The 17,861-nt window shown below is 44.3% G+C and overlaps 1 protein-coding gene and 1 pseudogene across 1 annotated transcript; both read right to left on the bottom strand.

Annotated features, from left to right (window-relative positions):
• Positions 1-509: 509 nt before the first annotated feature.
• LOC111729876 lies at positions 510-628 on the bottom strand (annotated as a pseudogene).
• Positions 629-828: 200 nt separating this feature from the next.
• On the bottom strand, positions 829-12,579 carry BNC1 (basonuclin 1). Its single transcript, XM_023520979.1, has 4 exons — positions 12,429-12,579; positions 11,161-11,396; positions 7,328-9,189; positions 829-3,044 (listed from the first exon to the last, which is right to left on the bottom strand). Exons 1-4 carry the CDS (start codon positions 12,577-12,579, stop codon positions 2,360-2,362), a joined length of 2,934 nt encoding a protein of 977 aa, XP_023376747.1. The 3' UTR covers positions 829-2,359.
• Between the last annotated feature and the right edge of the window lie 5,282 nt (positions 12,580-17,861).

The raw sequence follows: 17,861 nt of genomic DNA, 5'->3' as shown, positions 1-17,861 counted from the left end.
ACCATTTGGGATACTATAGAAGGTACAAAGGAATGGATGCAACAGACCAGGCAGGAGGCAACGACAGTCATCCAGGCAAGAGGTGAAGTGGCCAAGGGGGCAGGCATAGTACAGGTGCTGGCAGATGAGAAAGTTCTCCCGGTGACTTCTTTTCTCCCAGTGAAATGTGAAGCGGGCCCATGGCATCCTCTGAGAGGGGACCTGGGTGGGGAGATGGAGTCATGCTTTTATCTCTATGTTGGAAGGGTAGAAAAAAGAGGTGAAGAAATTAGAAAAGAAGGAAAAAAATGTTATAAAAAGGTCCTTTCAAAAAAACTGCATGTTTAAGAATGAAAGAAGAGGCTTAAATCTTTCATTGCACGCTGTTTTGAGCATTGGCTAGAAAAGACTTACCTTTCATAGGACAGTATTTTTTAAAAATCACTTTATCTTTGTAATAAGTCAATACTTGGCCCCTCCTCCCAGGAAAGTAACCACCTCATTTCTTTCTTTCTTTCTTTTTTTTTTTACGCCTACAGCCCCTGGTCTCCCTAGGTGGTCTCCCATCCAAGTACTAACCGGGGCTGACCCTGCTTAGCTTCCGAGATCAGACGAGATCAGGCATATTCAGGGTGACATGACCATAGATCACCTCATTTCTCAGACCCCATGAATTGCTACTGATGCCACCTACTTCCTCCCTTGGGTTCAGCTCTGTAAGATTCATTGTGTGTGTGTGTGTGTATGTGTGTGCACGTGTGTGTGCACATGCAAGACCACAAGCACTTATACAATAGGCAGTCCATATGACAAAACTAGTTTTACAAAATATTTGCCTTTTTAAACAAAAAGTATGCCATATATTTTTATTAAATCATAGAAAACTCATTTGTATACAAATTTTTTCCAGTTTGGGGAAACTGGAATATTGAACAGCTGGGTAACAAAAACAGATGAAAGATACATCTCACTTTCAGCAGAGACAAATTTTAAGTTGTCACATTTATTTTTCTTAAATGCTGAAATAATCAGTAACAGGTTGCTGGCTTCTTTCGCCTTTAGGCCAGAAGAATACTATCTCCTATAACTCCCCATTCTCTTTAAGGATGGTTTTCATTACTTACATCTACCATAACTTTAAAAGATGGTTAACTTGGAAGTCTTTTTCCCCACCACGGCCTTCTAGGGTAGTTTAAATGCCGAATTTTAGGAGCTGGCCTCGTCCCACGGGACTGATTAAGCTTCCTTTCTACAACAGCAAACATGTATAACGGTGTGGAATATATTTCAGAATAAGTTAACATTAAGACACACAGTATGGTAATAACGACCTACTTTTCTTTCTACCATGTAACTTCGGCAGTTCACCCTAATCTTACACGTTTATAAAGGGTGAAGACTGTGGGATCCAGTGATACGGAAAATGCACGACCATCAGAGCCACATTCTCTAAATGCTTTGGCCGAGAATATGCAAGCGGTCCTGCTAGAGTCACGCCCGCGTCATCCCACAGGGGATCGCATCGAAGACTCTGAGCTTTGCCAAATGAAAACGGGCAGTGGTTTTAAAGTTTGGGTCGTCACTCATTCTGCTTTCCAATGAGATCGAGAGGTCACACTGTGACATGTCTGCACTCACTCCAAGTCCTCACATAACATAAACACAAATTAAATATTATCAAAATTATTTTAAATTAAATTGAAGACCACTATTTTTAAGTGCACGAACTATCTCCCCCCAGCTTCCTGAATGTGTTACAGAGCAAGAACTAACATCCTTGGTAACAGCCATGTTCTTATTAGAGGCCAACCCGCTTCCTCTGAGAACTTCCTGGAGTAACACATGAGACCTTCAGGGGGAAAAAAAAAAGCAATTTTCCACTCCAAGTGGAGAGAATGTCTCAAAAAGTCATGTTCCCAATCTGAAGTCTGGATTTCAGACTCATTAAAGCAGAAACTGAAAAATGTGATCTTTGAGACTGGCTTCTCACCAGTGGTGACAGCCTGCTTCCCCAGGACACTCAATGGACCCTTAATCCTGTGAGCCTCTCTCCAAGCCGCCCCCAGTTCCTGGGCCCCTGCTGTCAATCTGCAGACCTGGAGCTCTCCCAGAGAATGTGTAAACAAATCTGGGAAAACTGCACTTCTGCAAGTTTTCGTTATGTCCGTGAAAAACCTCTTGGGCTAAGAAAAACAATAGGAAAGACTGTCCCAGTCTCAACTTCCCACAAGGCTTGTCTTTTGCTCATCCTGCTGCAGAATACTAGAAAGTCAACTCAAATACCTTTTGCCTGGCTTGTCCCAAATGGCATTAGACAAGGTAGAAACGTTTCCTTGGACTACCTTATTCCTGAATTGTGACAAACACTTATCCAATCTTGTTACTGGAGGTGACTTGGAGAAGAAGCCAGGCTTCTGTGCAGGTTGGGATTCTGGCTGTGTCTGTTTCGGCTGCGAACGGATGAGAACATGGTGTTGCAGCCCGGAACTTTGCATTTATGCAGCTGGCGGAGGTGCACAGTTTTGTAGTGGGCCCTGAAGGTCCCTTTATTGCTGTACGTCTTTTGGCAGAGGTGGCATGTTATGGGCAGCCCGGAAGGCAGGCTGGCGAGGCTCTGGTCAGCCTTCTCCATCAGCACACAGATGGGGTACTCATCCTCCCCAGGTACGAGGCTCGGACCTTCACAGTTCCCATCGCTGTCCTCCATGAGCATAGTGCCTTCTTCGCTTGCCCTGTCTGAGTCCCAAGAGGAATGGCTGCTGATCTCTGACTTGATGCTCGAGGTAGTGCTCAGGTCCAGGATGGTGCCTTCACTTGGCGGACCAGTGTTGTAGCTCTCGCGGCCGGCACCATGGACTTGGGTTATTGGGTAAACCAGGCTGCCCATCCGACTGGCTCCCTTGAAGATGACGGATGTGTGGGAGGCTTGCTGCGTGAAAGCCACATCCTGATAGGCCTCCTTAGCCACATCTTTCAGAAGGTAAGCTGCATGGAAGTGGTCTTCACTGCTGTCCAATGCTTCTTGGGTCAATACTTTCTGGTGGAGGTTTATGTTGGAACTGTGTCTGCAAGAGTGAAAAGATGTTTAGCAATGCGTTGGGCTGTCATTTTAAAATAGTCGTCATTCTGAGAGGAGATACAAGGTAGATACCAGGAAAAATTCGTGGCATGGGAGAAGTGATCAGGGGCACGGGCCACAAAGGGTGTTTAGTGGACGCTGGCCTGCTGCTGTTCACTGCTTGTCAGAAGTTAGTATCCACCAGGAAAGTCAACGGTCTGGAAACTGGGCATATGCAGTTCTCTTCCACGTCTACCATCTGATTGACACGTAGCTTCCCAGACCTCATCTCAAGAGAATGGCCAGACTACTTCAACAAGGCCAGTTCAGCTGGGACATCAAACCAGGGGATCCCAGGAAAAAACAGGTCACAAACGATAAGGAACTGAACAGAGGGCTGTATTTCAATGAAACCGGAAAGTTTTATTTTCTAGAGCCACACTGTCCAATACCATAGCCACTCACTCAGATGTGGCAGTTGAGCGCCTGAAATGTGGCTCTGTTATATGCTGAAGTGATAATATTTTGGATAGACTGAATGAAATATGTTAAATAAAAGTTACTTCACCTGTTCTTTTACTTTTCTTAATATGGCTACTAGAAAATTCGAAATTTCCTATGTGACTCGCAGTAGGGTCTAGAGCATCTGCACGCATATCACCCCAGAAGTTCTACAGGCAGAGAAATCTGATTGGCTAGAAATAGGTGTGTATGTGGGACGGGGGAGGGATGTGTGCAGCACGTATTAACTTCGGTTCATATTTGCAACGTTTCAATGTGTACCAGACAGGAGTTTTGCAAATGCAGCACTGTGCGCACACCACAAATCTTCTACCCAGTGATTACTCCTGAAGGGCAGATGATGAGTATCCATTATGACACATGCCTTTGACTCATACAATATCATTTGGATGTAACTTGTCAATCAACGTTGGCCTTGTGCAGAGGTCCCCTCTTAACCTGACTAATAAATACAGTCCTTCCCAACGGCTACGATCTAAAAGGGGACAAGAGAATGACTCCAAAGAGGGAAAATAGTCCCCCAATACAGCTCAGAATGCATGCCAGGGTCAAACTGGGAAGAACACCCCACCAAAATAACTAAGGATCAAACTATCTCTTCTAAATCCCCAGACATATGAGGAAGGGAGAGAAGGTTTAATCCTATTTCACAAACGTATAAAATTTAATCCTATTTCACAAAACGTATAAAATTTACTATTCAACTTCTCTCTTCTGTCCCCTTACACATTCTTTTTCTGGGCATAATCAGAATGATACTCCCAGATCACCCACTTTACAAGCAGCTCTTAAGTGCAACTCTGACCTATGATTATGTCAGCGTTCTGGGTTGAAGGGGCAGGAATGTGTCAGCAGAAACCCAGACACTAGGTTGACATACAGGTTCCATACACACCAAGTGGTTAAGAAAAAGCCAAACACATTCGCTGGAGCCTTGTACAGAAAGGTCCCTCCCGTAACAAAAGCAAAGCTCTTGGCACCACGCTCAGGCGTCCCATGGACACCAAGAGCTAACTTGTGGGCTCCTCCAACCTTCTCCTTAAGTCTCAGAGGGTCAGATGCATTTCCCAAGGTGCCATGTTCCCTAAAACCAGTGACGGCCACAGCTGCAAAAACCCTCTGCACCTCATGCCAGGCTTTCTGCTTCTAGAAATTCGCTGGTGCTATGCTCACTACCCAGGTCTGTATTTTTTCCCTGCATCCTCTACCTCCCCCTCCAACTTGTCACCCCTGGTTCCTAAGATTACTTGAGACTGGAGTGTGGTCTGGGCACCCCTAGTGGTCTCTGAGACCCTTTTAAGAGGTCCCTAAAGTTAAAACTCATTTCATAAGGATAAATAAAAAAAAACATTATTTGTTTTTACTCTCATTCTCTCATACTGTGGAATTTTCCAGAGGCTACATGACATGTGACATTGCAACAGGTTGAATGCAGGAACTGATATAAGAATCTAGCTGTCTTCTACTAAGCCGAAAGAGATTTGTGAAAATGTAAAACAAAGCCACTCTTTTGGCTAAGTTTTATTTCTATTTTAAATAACATGTAGTTATTTTTTAATAAAACGTTATTTATGCTAACATATGTTTGTTATTTTAACGGATGTAAAAAGTAGTATTTTTTTGTTTTAATTTCTAATACAATAAATATTGATAGCTAGATGTCTGAATAGAGAAAAACTCTCGAGGGTCCTCAGATTTTAAGGATCTGTACAGGAGTTGAGAGCCGCTGGTTTATTCATTCTCCTTCTTTCAGGAAGCCTTCCCTAACTTCTCAGAGAGTCTCGTTAGGCACCCTCCCATGTGCCCACAGCAGCCTATGTTGCTCCCACTAGAGCAGCCACTATGTTCAGCTGTCATCGCCCGTTTACTGACCTGTCCCCACACACACACACACACACACACACACACACACGCACACGCGCGCGCACACACACACACACACACACACACACGCCTTCGTGGGCAGGGAGCTGTCCATAGCACCTAACATGGAAGGGTCTTAAGTGTCTGTTGGCTAAATGAGCATTCAGGGGTTCTGCTGTGGGCAGCAGCAGTGGCTTGAGGAGAGGAAGACAGTTATCCTGACCGCAACGTAGTGCTCACCTGTGACCGAGAGAAATGGGGGGCCTTGGCCCACCCACAAAGTCCTATTTAAAATGGTGCCATTTTAATCACAGATCCTAGGTAAAAAGCATGCCACGTCTTAGGTTGCTAGAATTATTAGTTTAAATTTAGAATGAAAGGTGTCTTTCTGTGCTGGGGAGGAGGCTTGTATCTACAAACAGGTTAGAAAGTAAGAAAATATTAAATACTAGAAAAAAAGAAATATAAAATGAAATCGTATTTTAAATTCAATATGCCTTTTAATTTAGTAGACACTCCAGGCCAGATCAGTATCATAAATGTCAAGGAAAATTTGACTGACACAACTCTCTCTTCTTCCAGTAACAGCTTGTTCACGAATAGACACTGCTCTTGGAGGGTGAAGGGGAAGGCCGGGGTCACTAACTAGGGTATCCTGGTGATCTGGTTCAACATCCCAGCAACGGAAACGGGAATTTTAACTAGTATCAGCCGTGCTCCATCCTTTTTGCTGAAGACAACACGCGTGTTTGTGAGCTCTGTCCCGGAAGGTGTGTGGGAGTCTGTGCCTTTTCACCCTCTTAACAAGTCAGGTCTTACACCCTGGACTAAGGTGGTGGGGTGCTGAACTGCTTCGAGCCATGCTTGTTTGAGCAAATGCATCATTTTAATATTCTGTGAACTGCGTTTAGCATTTATCATACTGCGTTCCATCAGAGAGCTGATCCTTTCTTGAGGGCTGCCTAGGGTCTTCTGTTGGGAGGCTGGCTTGCTCCTCCCTTTATAGGCTGGGAGGGAGGGAGGTGACCTGAAGAGTCACCTCAAGTTCATTAAGAAAAGCACAAGCAAGACAGTAATGCCAATGCTGTGTCCCTGGAGTGAGAAGATGCACTCTGTACCCCGGCACGCTGCGAACAGCGTGACTCTGTGCGTGTCATAAAACCCCGCCACCGACAGACCTCTCATCTCTCATCCCTGCACCCCTGAAACAACCTGCTAAGTGCCCTTACTCTTTGATATCTTAAAATTTTAAAAACCTCCCATCGAGCAGTTATTCTTCCTTTCGAATATAGCTGGTTATCTAGAAATCAGAGAAAACGTCTCAATGTGCTTCATGTTAGAAAATGAAAACCAGACAAGTCTGGGGAAGCTAATTTAAGCAGCGCCCTTCTCCCTCCTCTAACGTGAGAACCAGTTCACAATTCCTTACGCCGAACCCCTGGAGCCAGATGTGGCTCTCAGTTCAGAATTTCTCGGACTTTAGAAAAAGTAGAATGATGCACATACTGTAATATCAAGGTGATGCCCTCATTATAAATCCATTAATATTTCTGTACCGAATATATAAAAGATCCACACGACGAGAGATTTAAAGACAATTACAAACATCGTTTCAGGTCGGGTCTTGTGGCCCATTAAGTCTGGGTTTTGGAATTGAAAATCCAGGAGGGTGGATCTATAGAACAGTGTCTCCCGAAAGTGGGTCCCCCAGCACGGCAACATCGACATCACCTGGGAACGCAGAGACCCAAAGCTCTCAGGCCTCCCGGGGACCCGCAGAAGCAGAAGCCCCAGGGGTGCGGCTCAGGACGTTCTCACAGTCCCCCTGCTGATACGAATGCACGTAAAAGGTAAAAGCTTAAGAACCACCGCCTTAGAAGAAAGGATTGCCAACAGGTGCCTTACCTGTCCCTGCTCCTGCGGGAAGGGAAGGTGGCTTTACAGCCCTCCACTGTGCACACGTGCGTCTGTTTGGCGTGGATGTTCTTATGGTGCATTTTCACACCGCAAGCATTCTTAAAGGTCTTCTTGCAGATGTCACACTGGTGGCGGCTTTCTTCCTTCTGCCTAGCCGGTGCGAGCTGACCCGTGTGCTCCAGTTCCTGAGAATCTTCAAAACAAGGAAAAGCCATTCCTCTGTTGGACAAGGCGCTGAAGAGCCCCCCGGCCAGCAGGTGCTGCTGCAGTCTGACATAGTCAGGAAGAGGAACACAGGGCTCCACCCCAGGCGTGAGGTGGCGCTCCTGGCCACCGTCCTCGGCCTCCCTTGGCACCGTGGCCAATGCGGGTTTCTGCTCAGTCTCCCTCTCCGAGCTGTGTGTGGCCTGCTCAGGGGTTCGGCTGATGGCTCCACTGGGCTCAATCACCGACTGGAGGTGGTGGCAAGCTCTCTCTCCCTCAGGGACAGGCTTCCCCGGGCGCGCTGGCTGCGTGTGCCGCTCCTCCGGAGCCTTGTCTGCCCGGGAGTCCTCCGGCTCATCTTCACTGACCACCTGCAGGGCCATGTCATCATCGGAGCTGAGGGTGTGCCTGCTCCCATTAGCTATTTCCACAGCTTCCTTCTCTATTTTGATAGGCATACTGGACTTCCGGGACTTCTTCTTGGGAAGGGCATCGAAAGGCATTTCATGTGAAACCAGATGTTCGGGGATCGAGGAGGACAGCTGCGGGAGGGAAGGCAGCACCCCAGGAGTGTTTGCTAGCTCAGCAGGAGTGGCCGGACTGCGGTAGAAGGGAAGGACCGGCTGGACTGTCTTTAGGTTGGGGAAAAGCACTCCATTCTGCCCAACGCCGGGGAAAGCTGCTTGGCCCCTGGAATCCTCCCCCGGAACGGCATAACCAGGGAGAGGCCTACAGTCCGGAGAGCTCACCGTGAACCTCGGGCGCCTGTAGCTGTCGGAGGTGGCCAGGCTCAGGCTGTTCCGCAGGTCTTTGTCCCGGTTGTTTCTGTTCATGGGCATGTGCAGCCGGGGGTTGGGGTTGGCGCTGTGGCGGTTCCGGCTCCTCAGCGAGCTAAATACCATGTTACAGCCTTCGATGGTGCACTTGTGCTTGATCTTCAGGTGGACGGCGTTGTAGTGGATCTTGAGGGTGCCTTTGTCGTAGAAGGTCTTCTCGCAGGCCGTGCAGAACACCCGGCCCTTCTTTGCACCCAGGCTGTTCCTCTCAGACTTCACTTTGGCCTCGGGGGACAACTGCGTCCTTTCAAGCCGAGTGACAATGCTGTATGAGCCGGAGTCGCTTAAATGGGCATTGTCTTCCTTGTTAGCAGCAGCGTCTGGACAGTTTAGACACCGCTCTTTTTCAACCTGAAATGGTGCAGAATTGGAAGTTAAGAAGCTGCCGTCGGGGAAGGGTCCGTGGATTTCCTGTTTGGGGTCCTGACTCTGGTCCTGTCCCTGCTCCAGCACATACTGTTCGGGCAGAGACCCTATCAGTGCAGGAGGCACAGGGTTGAAGAACTGGAAAGGCAACATGAAGGTCATGTTGTTTATGAGGTTCTCGAAGGGGTGCACGCTGCTGGGGTTTCCTCTGTCCACAGCAGCGGGCAGGCTGGCATTCCTGTGGCTGCAGCTCTCGATGAAAGCCCTGATGTCCACGTTGGCTGCGGGTGGCGGGATGATGAGGGACTGCTCTTCTTTCTCTTGAATTGCCATGAGCTCCACTATGGACTTGGTCTCCCCAAAACGAAGGAACTGCTGCAAGGTGGCCACCTCTTCCTCACTGGTCATGATGCTCCAGTGGTCCAGCACCTTTCCTGATGCATCCTAACCGGAATTGAGAAGTGCAATTAATTTACTACTCCTTACCCCTTTCTCTAAGAAAGGAGCCGTGTGGTCAGGACCTCCGCCAGCACACAGGGCACCTCTGGGCATATTAGGAAATGGCACCGCTCTGGATGAGCAAGAAGGTTAATGAGTTCAGCCCCCACTCATGCCGATCTCCTAGGCCGGAAACTTTGTGCAGAAAATATACTGCGCCAATGTAAGTAGAGGCCCAAAAGAGAGACGTAAAATTATATTACTCAAGCCTAAGGGAAATTTGGTGATTATTTTCCATCTTATTTCAAACCTATTGGCCGTCTTGCATTAAGCATAATAATCTTCCCCACAAAAATTAAAATATGTCTTTTGAACCATAGTAACTTCTTTATCTAAGGAGTATAGATGGAGCAATCAGGCTTAGATATAGCTCAAGTGTTTATTCACTGCATTTTAATAATCTTCCCAAGCAACTACCATCAGAAGACAAATGAACTTGTATTGATCTATTGCCCGTGTTCACAAAGCAGAGCTGTAATTACACCGGAGTGTTGGAGATCTTTCAAACTCTAGCAAGGCCTAACTTTTCCCAAAACTATGATAAATATTTTATCACAGAACATGTATTTGATGGCCTACTGAGATTTTTCACAGTGCATGTAAGAGTTCTGAAGATGACGAGGAACGTAACATCATAAATTTTTCATGCACTAGAGGTTCAAGGTAATTGATTCCATATTTTTAATCCTAACACTAGAAAGCAAGATTATTAGGATCATTAAATATTGATCTATGTCATAATGTAAGATCATAATGGTACTCTACATAAAAGGTTGTTTCTGGCTTGCTAGGGTTCCTGCCCTGGAGGTGAGCAGATGTGTTTCCAGAGGAAGATGATGGGCTTTAGAGTCAGCAGTGTGTTCAAATTTGGGGTCTGCCACATATGAGTTGAGTGACTTCAGAAATATTTAGAAGCATTCTGAGCCTCCGGTTTTTCAACTGGAAAATGGGAATAAGCTACCTACCTAAATAAGATTTCTGGAAGAGTCTACGTCAATAAATGGTTATTAGTGTTCATTTTAATGATATGACAACCTGAGTAAGACTGAAATGTATGTTAGTCTTGGAAATTCATTCAGTCCTTCATTTCACTGAAAATTTTAACCAAAGTTAGCTGACATTTTCTAGTGTAGTGGCAAGAAAAAATGCTATCGCTGTTTCATGTGTCGGAGAAATAAGAGAATTCATATCAGGAAATATGTTCTTAGCTTGTGATAATCCCTTAATGACCTCTGAATATGGAACACGAGGCCTACCCCCATATCTTGTTCCAGAAAGAGAGGTAAAACTACTCTGCAAAGTAAAGAGCCGAGAGAAAGCACAAAAGGCACAGTGAGATGCCTTTCATCTCTCCTTCAGGCAGATACAAAGAGAAAACGTGAGGAGGCCAAAAAAGAATTGGAGAGAGAAAATAAACAAGAGCACAAACACAGAAATACCACAAGACGAGGGGTCCTAGGAAGGAAAATCAGCAGTGGAGTGGAGGACGGCTTTAGAGAACAGAAATTACGATTGTTTGCTGAGTGGTTCCATAAGGTGAGTTCCCTCTCTCATCTCCAAATCCTCAGAGAGATCTGATACAAACAGCATCTGTGTCAACAGGTAGTTTGCAGATAATAAAAGAAATGGAGACAGCACCCAAGATGGGGCAAATGGTTTACTGTGGAAAAGCTGGCAGAGGGAAACCCCAATCAGAGAATATGCAATGTGCCCACGTCCTGAAGGTAGACAGATATCTTGAGGAAAACAATGGCTTTCTCCCAGGACGTAAGGTAGGTCCTAACCCGTTAGAAAAAATATTAAAGGCAAGAATAATCACCAATGGCTGTAGCACTGGTAGGTAACTGGGTCACATCAGTTACTTGGACATGGGTGTGCAAAGGCATTCTAGGAGAAGGGTGGCAGTGGTCACTATACCTGCAGCACATATCCACGGATGTAATCCTGAAGGGTCCAGTCCAAGGCATGGAGGATCTGGAGGACCTCGTCTTGCTTCAACACACTGAAGAGTCGGTCTAGCAGGATTTTCAGGCGCACGGGGATGGCCTGGGTCCCATAGAGCATGAGGCTGCTAATATCAAACACCACATTGGACTGGACGATCTCCACCTGGCTTGCTGGACACATGGGCGGGACCCTCAGCTTACTCAGAGCTGAAAAACCAAATGGAAGACATATCGTTTTTAAAGAGTTCTATTTTCAAGAGAAACTCGGCACAAGAAGTAGGCTAGTACTATCTCTCAGTTATCTGTTCCGACAGAAAAAAACACAACTATGCGAATGAGTAATAATTTTAACAGCTATCACAGGAACTTCTAAAATAAAATGCACTGGCCTGAGACTCGAATCTTCTTTTCTCCCCTTCCTGAGGCATCCCTGAGGAATAAAATAGCTACAAGTAGGGAAGATGTAAAGAAAGGGGGTAAAAACACAGATGATAGGTGTCTAATCAAGAAGATGGAAAATCAGGAGGTGCTAAGGCTTGGGAATCCAGCAGACCTGGGTTTGAGCCCTGGTCTGCCACTTCCTAGTTGTCGGGCTTGGCAACTGAATCCACCGAAATCTATGCTGTCCAATGCGACACTCATCAGCCACATATGGCTATTTAATTTTTTATTTCAATTCATTAACATTTAATAAAATTAGAAATTTGTTCTGCAGTCACACTAGTCAAATTTCAATTACTCGGTAGCCACGAGTGGCTAGTATAGGGTCAGGTTTAGCAAATGAAAATACAGGATGCCCAGTTAAATCTGAATAAACATTTCAGATAATCGACACATAAGTAGGATATATTTACATATACACATATAAAAATCTTCACTGGGATATACTTAGGCTAAAAAATTGTTTATTGTTTACCTGAAATCCAAATTTCACCGAGCATTCCTTATTTTATCTGGCCACAGGCTACTGCATTAGACAGCACAGAATAATTCTATCATTGCCAAATGACAGCACCGAAGCACCAGTGTCTACACTTTAGAACAAGGCTAATGAGACACCGATACGGAGTTAAGATTCAAAGAGCTAACATATATAAAGCTCCTATCTTGTCACCTGGCACGTGGTAGTAACTTACAAATGTTAGCGGTCATTCCTAGATATCACAGCCATTCCTAAATAACTGTGAGTCATTTAGAGGGAACACTACCAGCCAAGAGAGAGGGGAAAAATAAAATTACCGTGGGCCACCCAACCATGTCTGCACTGTTCACACTGACGGTGGTTTGTTTTCCCTGGTTTGAAACTTTGACAGCTGCAGTTCAGAGTACAGCCGATAGCCTGCAAAAGAGAACACAGGTATGCCCAGCACGTTAGTGATGTGTGGGACATACATACACCACTTTTACAAAACAAAACCTCCACTTGGCAACATTCATTGAGCAATGTGTGCCCACTCTGTGCCAGGCCCAGGTGTGTACAGTGGACCCCGGAAAGAAGACCGGCTGGCCCGCCACCTGGAGAAGGTAAACACACCGCACAGATTTTCCACATGTGAGAATGGGCTACGAACACCAGAGCTTTTTATAAGAAGAGACTATGGGTTGGAAGGAAATATCTTGCTTGTTATGAAGGACACAGCAAAGGTGAAGAGTCACATTTTCACCAAATCTCTAAACTGACCAGAGCAGTAATATTGGAAGATCTGCTGAAAGATATACAGAGGCTGCCTTGGGACAAGTAAACAGGAATTAAGAGTAATTTACATGTGGAATTTGTTACCCTCAAGACATGGTAGGGGCTGAGTATCAAAACAGATTTGCGATCATGTACTGGCTGACTATACCCAGGATGGTTCCCCAAGTCCACTCATTGGACTGTATGACTGATGGGGACAGACACAGCCTGGACGAGCCCCACATGGAGGCCCAGATGCCTGGTGAAGTGCCGTGCGTGGTGTGGGGGTGTGGGGTGTGCAAGCATACAGTTGAAACAGAAAATGGAATTCTAGTATCAACAACAAAGCTTCACATATATTTTTAAGAGGAATTTCTCAAAAGGGGATAGATGCCTGAAGAATGGAATCTATTATTAAAGAGAAAAAGCCCTCACAAGAGCTATGACAGCTGGTTCCCAGGAAGAGCTGCTGGGTGGAATCCCTATGATTCAAGAAAGCCTTGAACCTGGGGAGTATGTGGGGGTTTGGGGTGGGGGATGAAAAAGCCCTACGATTATAGGTTTAAACCTCCATCTGCCACTTAAGGGACTATGTGGCCTTGTGTGGGGACAGAAAGGGGAGAATCTGGCCTAGGACCTGGGAAACTCACTTTAGGGAGTATATAAATAATCTTCACTTAAAAATCAGTTGCGGATGGGATTGTAAAATAATGCAGCCTGCTTGGAAAACAGTCTGTCAGATCTTCAGAAACAGAGTGACCAGCAATTTCACTTCCTAGGACTGTGCTCGAGAGCTGGAAACATTACGTCCACATAAAAACTTGTACCTGAATGTTCATAGCAGCACTACGTATAACAGCTCCAAAGGAGAAACCACCCCAACGTCCTTCAATTGAGGAATGGATGAACAAAATGTGGTACATCCATACAATGGGACACTACTAGGCAATAAGAACGAAGTACTGATACATGCTACAACGTGGATGAACCTTGAAAACATCACGCTAAAGTTAGAAGCACAAAAATGGAAAGAAATATGAAAAGCCAGAGGTTATATGAGTCTATTTACATGTTAAGACTAGGTTAATCCATAGAGGAAGAAAGCAGAACAGTGGTTACCCGGCTATGTAGGAATGACGACTGACTGCTAATTGGTGGCAGTAGGGACAGATTGGTATTCTTTGTTTACACCTTTTGCAAAAAAACAGCTTTAAATTGAGATTTAAGTCATAGGTACAACTCATCCATTTAAATTATACAATTCAATGATATTTGGTATACTCAGAGTTGTGCAACCATCATCACAATCTAATTTTTATCACTCTCAAAAGGAACCCTGTGTACAAGTTTACGGCAAACATCTTTTCGTTGCTTTGGGGTATATTCCTAGGAGTGGAATTGCTGGATCATTTCACTTTTTGAGAAACCGCTTAACTATTGTCCATTTTACATGCCCACCAGCAATGTACAAGGGTTCCAATTTTCCCACATCCTCACCTACACCGGATGAATAGGCAGAATATAGATAATTTTTCCAGCAGTGAAAATACTCTGAATGATACCATAATGATGGAAACGTCATTATACATTTGTCTAAAACCATAGGATATACAACACCAAAAGGGAACTCTAAGGTATAATATGGAACTCCGGTGATGATAATCAGTCTATGTAGGCTTATCATTGTTACAAATATACCCTCTGGTGAGGGATGAGGATACTGGGGGAAGCTACGCATGCCTAGAGGCATGGGGTATATGGGAAATCTCTGCACTTTCCTAAAGATGTTTAAAAAAAAATAGAGTTTAAAAAAAAAAATCAGTGACCTTGCTAAAATACAGGTTAAAATTTACGATAATATGACTATTATCTACAATATTGGATTACAATGTGAACAGAGCAACTAGACAGATCTTCAGGTGGAGGAACAGGGCTGTTCACAACTGAGGCCTGCAGCAGATAGCAACAGTGTTACGTAATCCCTTCAGGAGGCTATCAGAAAACAGAAAACAAGGGAGAAAAGGTTTCTGGCCTTTGTAAAGTCATAATACTTATATAATACAAAGAACGCCAGATGATCACGACACTCACTCTAATAACGCATGCATTCCCATCAAGGGTGATATCATCGCAAAGGGTGATATTTGTTCTCGGGGAGAGTGTGTGAAAAAATATTATTTTTATGTATAAAGCACAGATATACATATATAAACATATATAGAATATGATATGATAATAAAATTTCATTGGGGAAGGCGCCATTAGAAAAAAATGTCTAAAGACTCCTTGGATGTGGGGCTGGGCGGAGGAATGAAAAACAGATTGAGAAACATTGCCCTAATGTCAGAAATTCTTTTACTTTTTCGTTATACAGTTTCTATTTGTATATACATATATGAATGTGTTCAATACATGAACACAGACATCTATATACCTTTAAACAGAATTATATAGTTATCTTGACTGGAAATTAAAGGATAAAAAGGAGTAATAATTTAATTTTTATCACGTTGTCAAAACAAAAAATTCAAAGGGCACCGCTATTAGTTTGTGGCACACCTGCTATGTTGTCTGGCTTCTCGACCCCTTGCAACTCTCTGGACACCAGCTCACAAAGGAGCCAATCATCTGTGTTCTCAATAGCTGCCAGCACATTCACTGCTAAGCCTCTCAAATAGTTCACAACCTACATCCTAGGACCGTTTTGGAGAAAATGTTAAAAAGGAGAAAAATTCTTATTTTTGGATGATGTCCCTGGAAATGCCACTCACTCTTTAAAAACAGGATGTTGAAACAAAGTGAATTCCCGTTTCATTTGAGAGGAACACAGGACCTGCTTTAATTACAGAAAGAGATGTTCTCAAGCACACACCGCCCCCACTCCCCAAGGATTCTACGCAAAAGGTTCTTACTCTTGCAAAGCCCCAGGACACTCCAGGGGACTCTACCTGAGGCCTGGCACAGCAAAACAACAGGGAGAACAATTCCAAGCACATTTCATAGCCCAAGGTTGAAACTCATTTTTTCTGCAGCTGTTGACCCGGGACTCAGGGTTTCTCCAGTTTAACATTACAGACAGCTCTTTGTGGTGGAGGGCTGTCCTGTGTATTGCAGGACATCTAGTAGCCTCCACGGCTTCTACTCACCTGATGCCACAGTAACACCTCCCTCCCCTAGATGTGAAAACCAAAAATGTCTCCAGACATTGCCAAATGCCTCTGGGGGCAAAACCGGCCCCAGCTGAGACCCACTGACCTAACCTGATTATTTGGTTTTAGTAGCCTCTAGTTTGGGGACAGAATTTTAAGCAGTTTCATCCACAATTCCAATGCATGAATGCTGCTTTATAAAAAACATTCATGTGGTTCTATATGAACCCATTTGAAAAAGGCTTAATAAAGCTCATTAGATATCTATGGAAATAAATCTCAGAGGAATTATTTATGAACTACAAAAAGCCAATTACGGTGTCTAAGAAAACTTCTAATTTTAAGCCCTTGAGTTTTTCCACCCATCTTAGAACTCCACAATGTAGTAAAATTATAGCACCATTATCTAAAGACAAATGAAAACTTCTAAAACGAAATCAAACCAAATAATTCTAATTACAGGATGAAAAGTACTCATGTAAACCAAAATGGAAAACTCTTAAAACTTATATCCTTTCCTTTGGAATCCTGATAGATGTTCCATTTTTCAGAAACATAAAGCAGATGTTTACAACATTCTGAACTCATCAAGACATGATTATTGCTTTTTGTGCACTCATTTTAATCAGACTATTTCCGAATTGTTATTAGTCACGTTGATGTGCTACAAATCAACATTCAAAATTCTGGTTTGCTCTTTTGTTAACCATCATTTGCTCATTCACTCACCCAGAAATTACTGACACACCTCGTATGTGATAGATAGTTCAGTTATTTGTAGTCTTGGAAAGCTATGACTTAGCTTTTAGGTGGGTTTGAGGGTCCCACTTCCTCTCCCAGACAGCCCTGGCTCTACCTTTAGCTTAGGGAGACACTGCCACAGGCCTCTTGTCAGGAGCTGCTGACCTGAATTCCTAGCTGTGGCCAGGCCAGACACACAGTGGGGTCGATATGCAGACATCCATTGCTGGACAATGCAGGCTTTGATAAGATTGGAATTACTGAGCTTGAGAATGAAAATTCTCTACTTCCAAACTGTTTCCATCTCTAGTACATGCAATATTTTCATATCACTGAAGATAAATTCATGGGGAAAATTCTTGGGGGACTAGAAAGAAAAGGGGGAGGAGAAAAATTATAGAGGAGCTTTGGGGTCTCCAGATTCATGGTATTGACCCTCTGAGGGAAGTCATTTGTGATCTGGCGCAGGAGCAAAACTGAACTATGTACTTAGTCAGGCAACTTTGCAGGTTCAAGTTACTCAGTCTGCCCTGTCCAAGACAGTAGCCATCAGCCAGATGTGGCTATTTAAATTATAATTAATTAGTTATCAGATACAATTTTAAATTCAGTTCTTTGGTCATGCTAGCCACATTTCAAGTGCTCAGCAGTCACAAGTGGCCAGTGGCTACTGTACTGAACGGCGGTGATGGGAACATTTCCATCATGACAGAAAGTTCTACCGGACAATTCTGAGACCCGTGGTGAGGCTAGCTGCTCTTCCGGCCTGTCCTTCCTTCCACACGGTGGCATTTGTATTTAATAGGCGATCTCGTGTGATCTTCACTACATCCCTGTGAGAAGGGAATTCTTCTCAGGAAATCTTAAATGCATCAAAGAGTTGTAATTTGTCCAAGTTCACATAGTTGGTGAGCTTTCTTGAGCATTTATTATTTGGGAAGCAATGCAATAAGCAGCGCCCACGTATTACCTCATTTCTCACGCCCACCTGGGAGGCAGGTTTTATTACTCTGCCCATTTTACAGATGAGGAAACTGAGGAACTTACAGACTAACTACCAGGTAGTCTCAAGTATGGATGGTAGAGATAGATTATATCTTGAAATAT

The sequence above is a fragment of the Pteropus vampyrus genome, unplaced genomic scaffold (genome assembly GCF_000151845.1).
Source record: "Pteropus vampyrus isolate Shadow unplaced genomic scaffold, Pvam_2.0 Scaffold286, whole genome shotgun sequence".
Classification (NCBI taxonomy): domain Eukaryota; kingdom Metazoa; phylum Chordata; class Mammalia; order Chiroptera; family Pteropodidae; genus Pteropus; species Pteropus vampyrus.
The sequence above is the reverse complement of the archived record's forward strand: the minus strand, read 5'-3'. Positions and strand labels throughout refer to the sequence as shown.

Coding starts and splice junctions, on each gene's coding strand:
- BNC1 (XM_023520979.1), bottom strand. CDS start 12,579: ATGTCCCACACATCACTAACGTGCTGGGCATACCTGTGTTCTCTTTTG. Junction 9,190..11,160: donor TCCGTGGATATGTGCTGCAG/GTATAGTGACCA, acceptor AATTCCGGTTAG/GATGCATCAGGAAAGGTGCT. Junction 3,045..7,327: donor TCCCGCAGGAGCAGGGACAG/GTAAGGCACCTG, acceptor TCACTCTTGCAG/ACACAGTTCCAACATAAACC.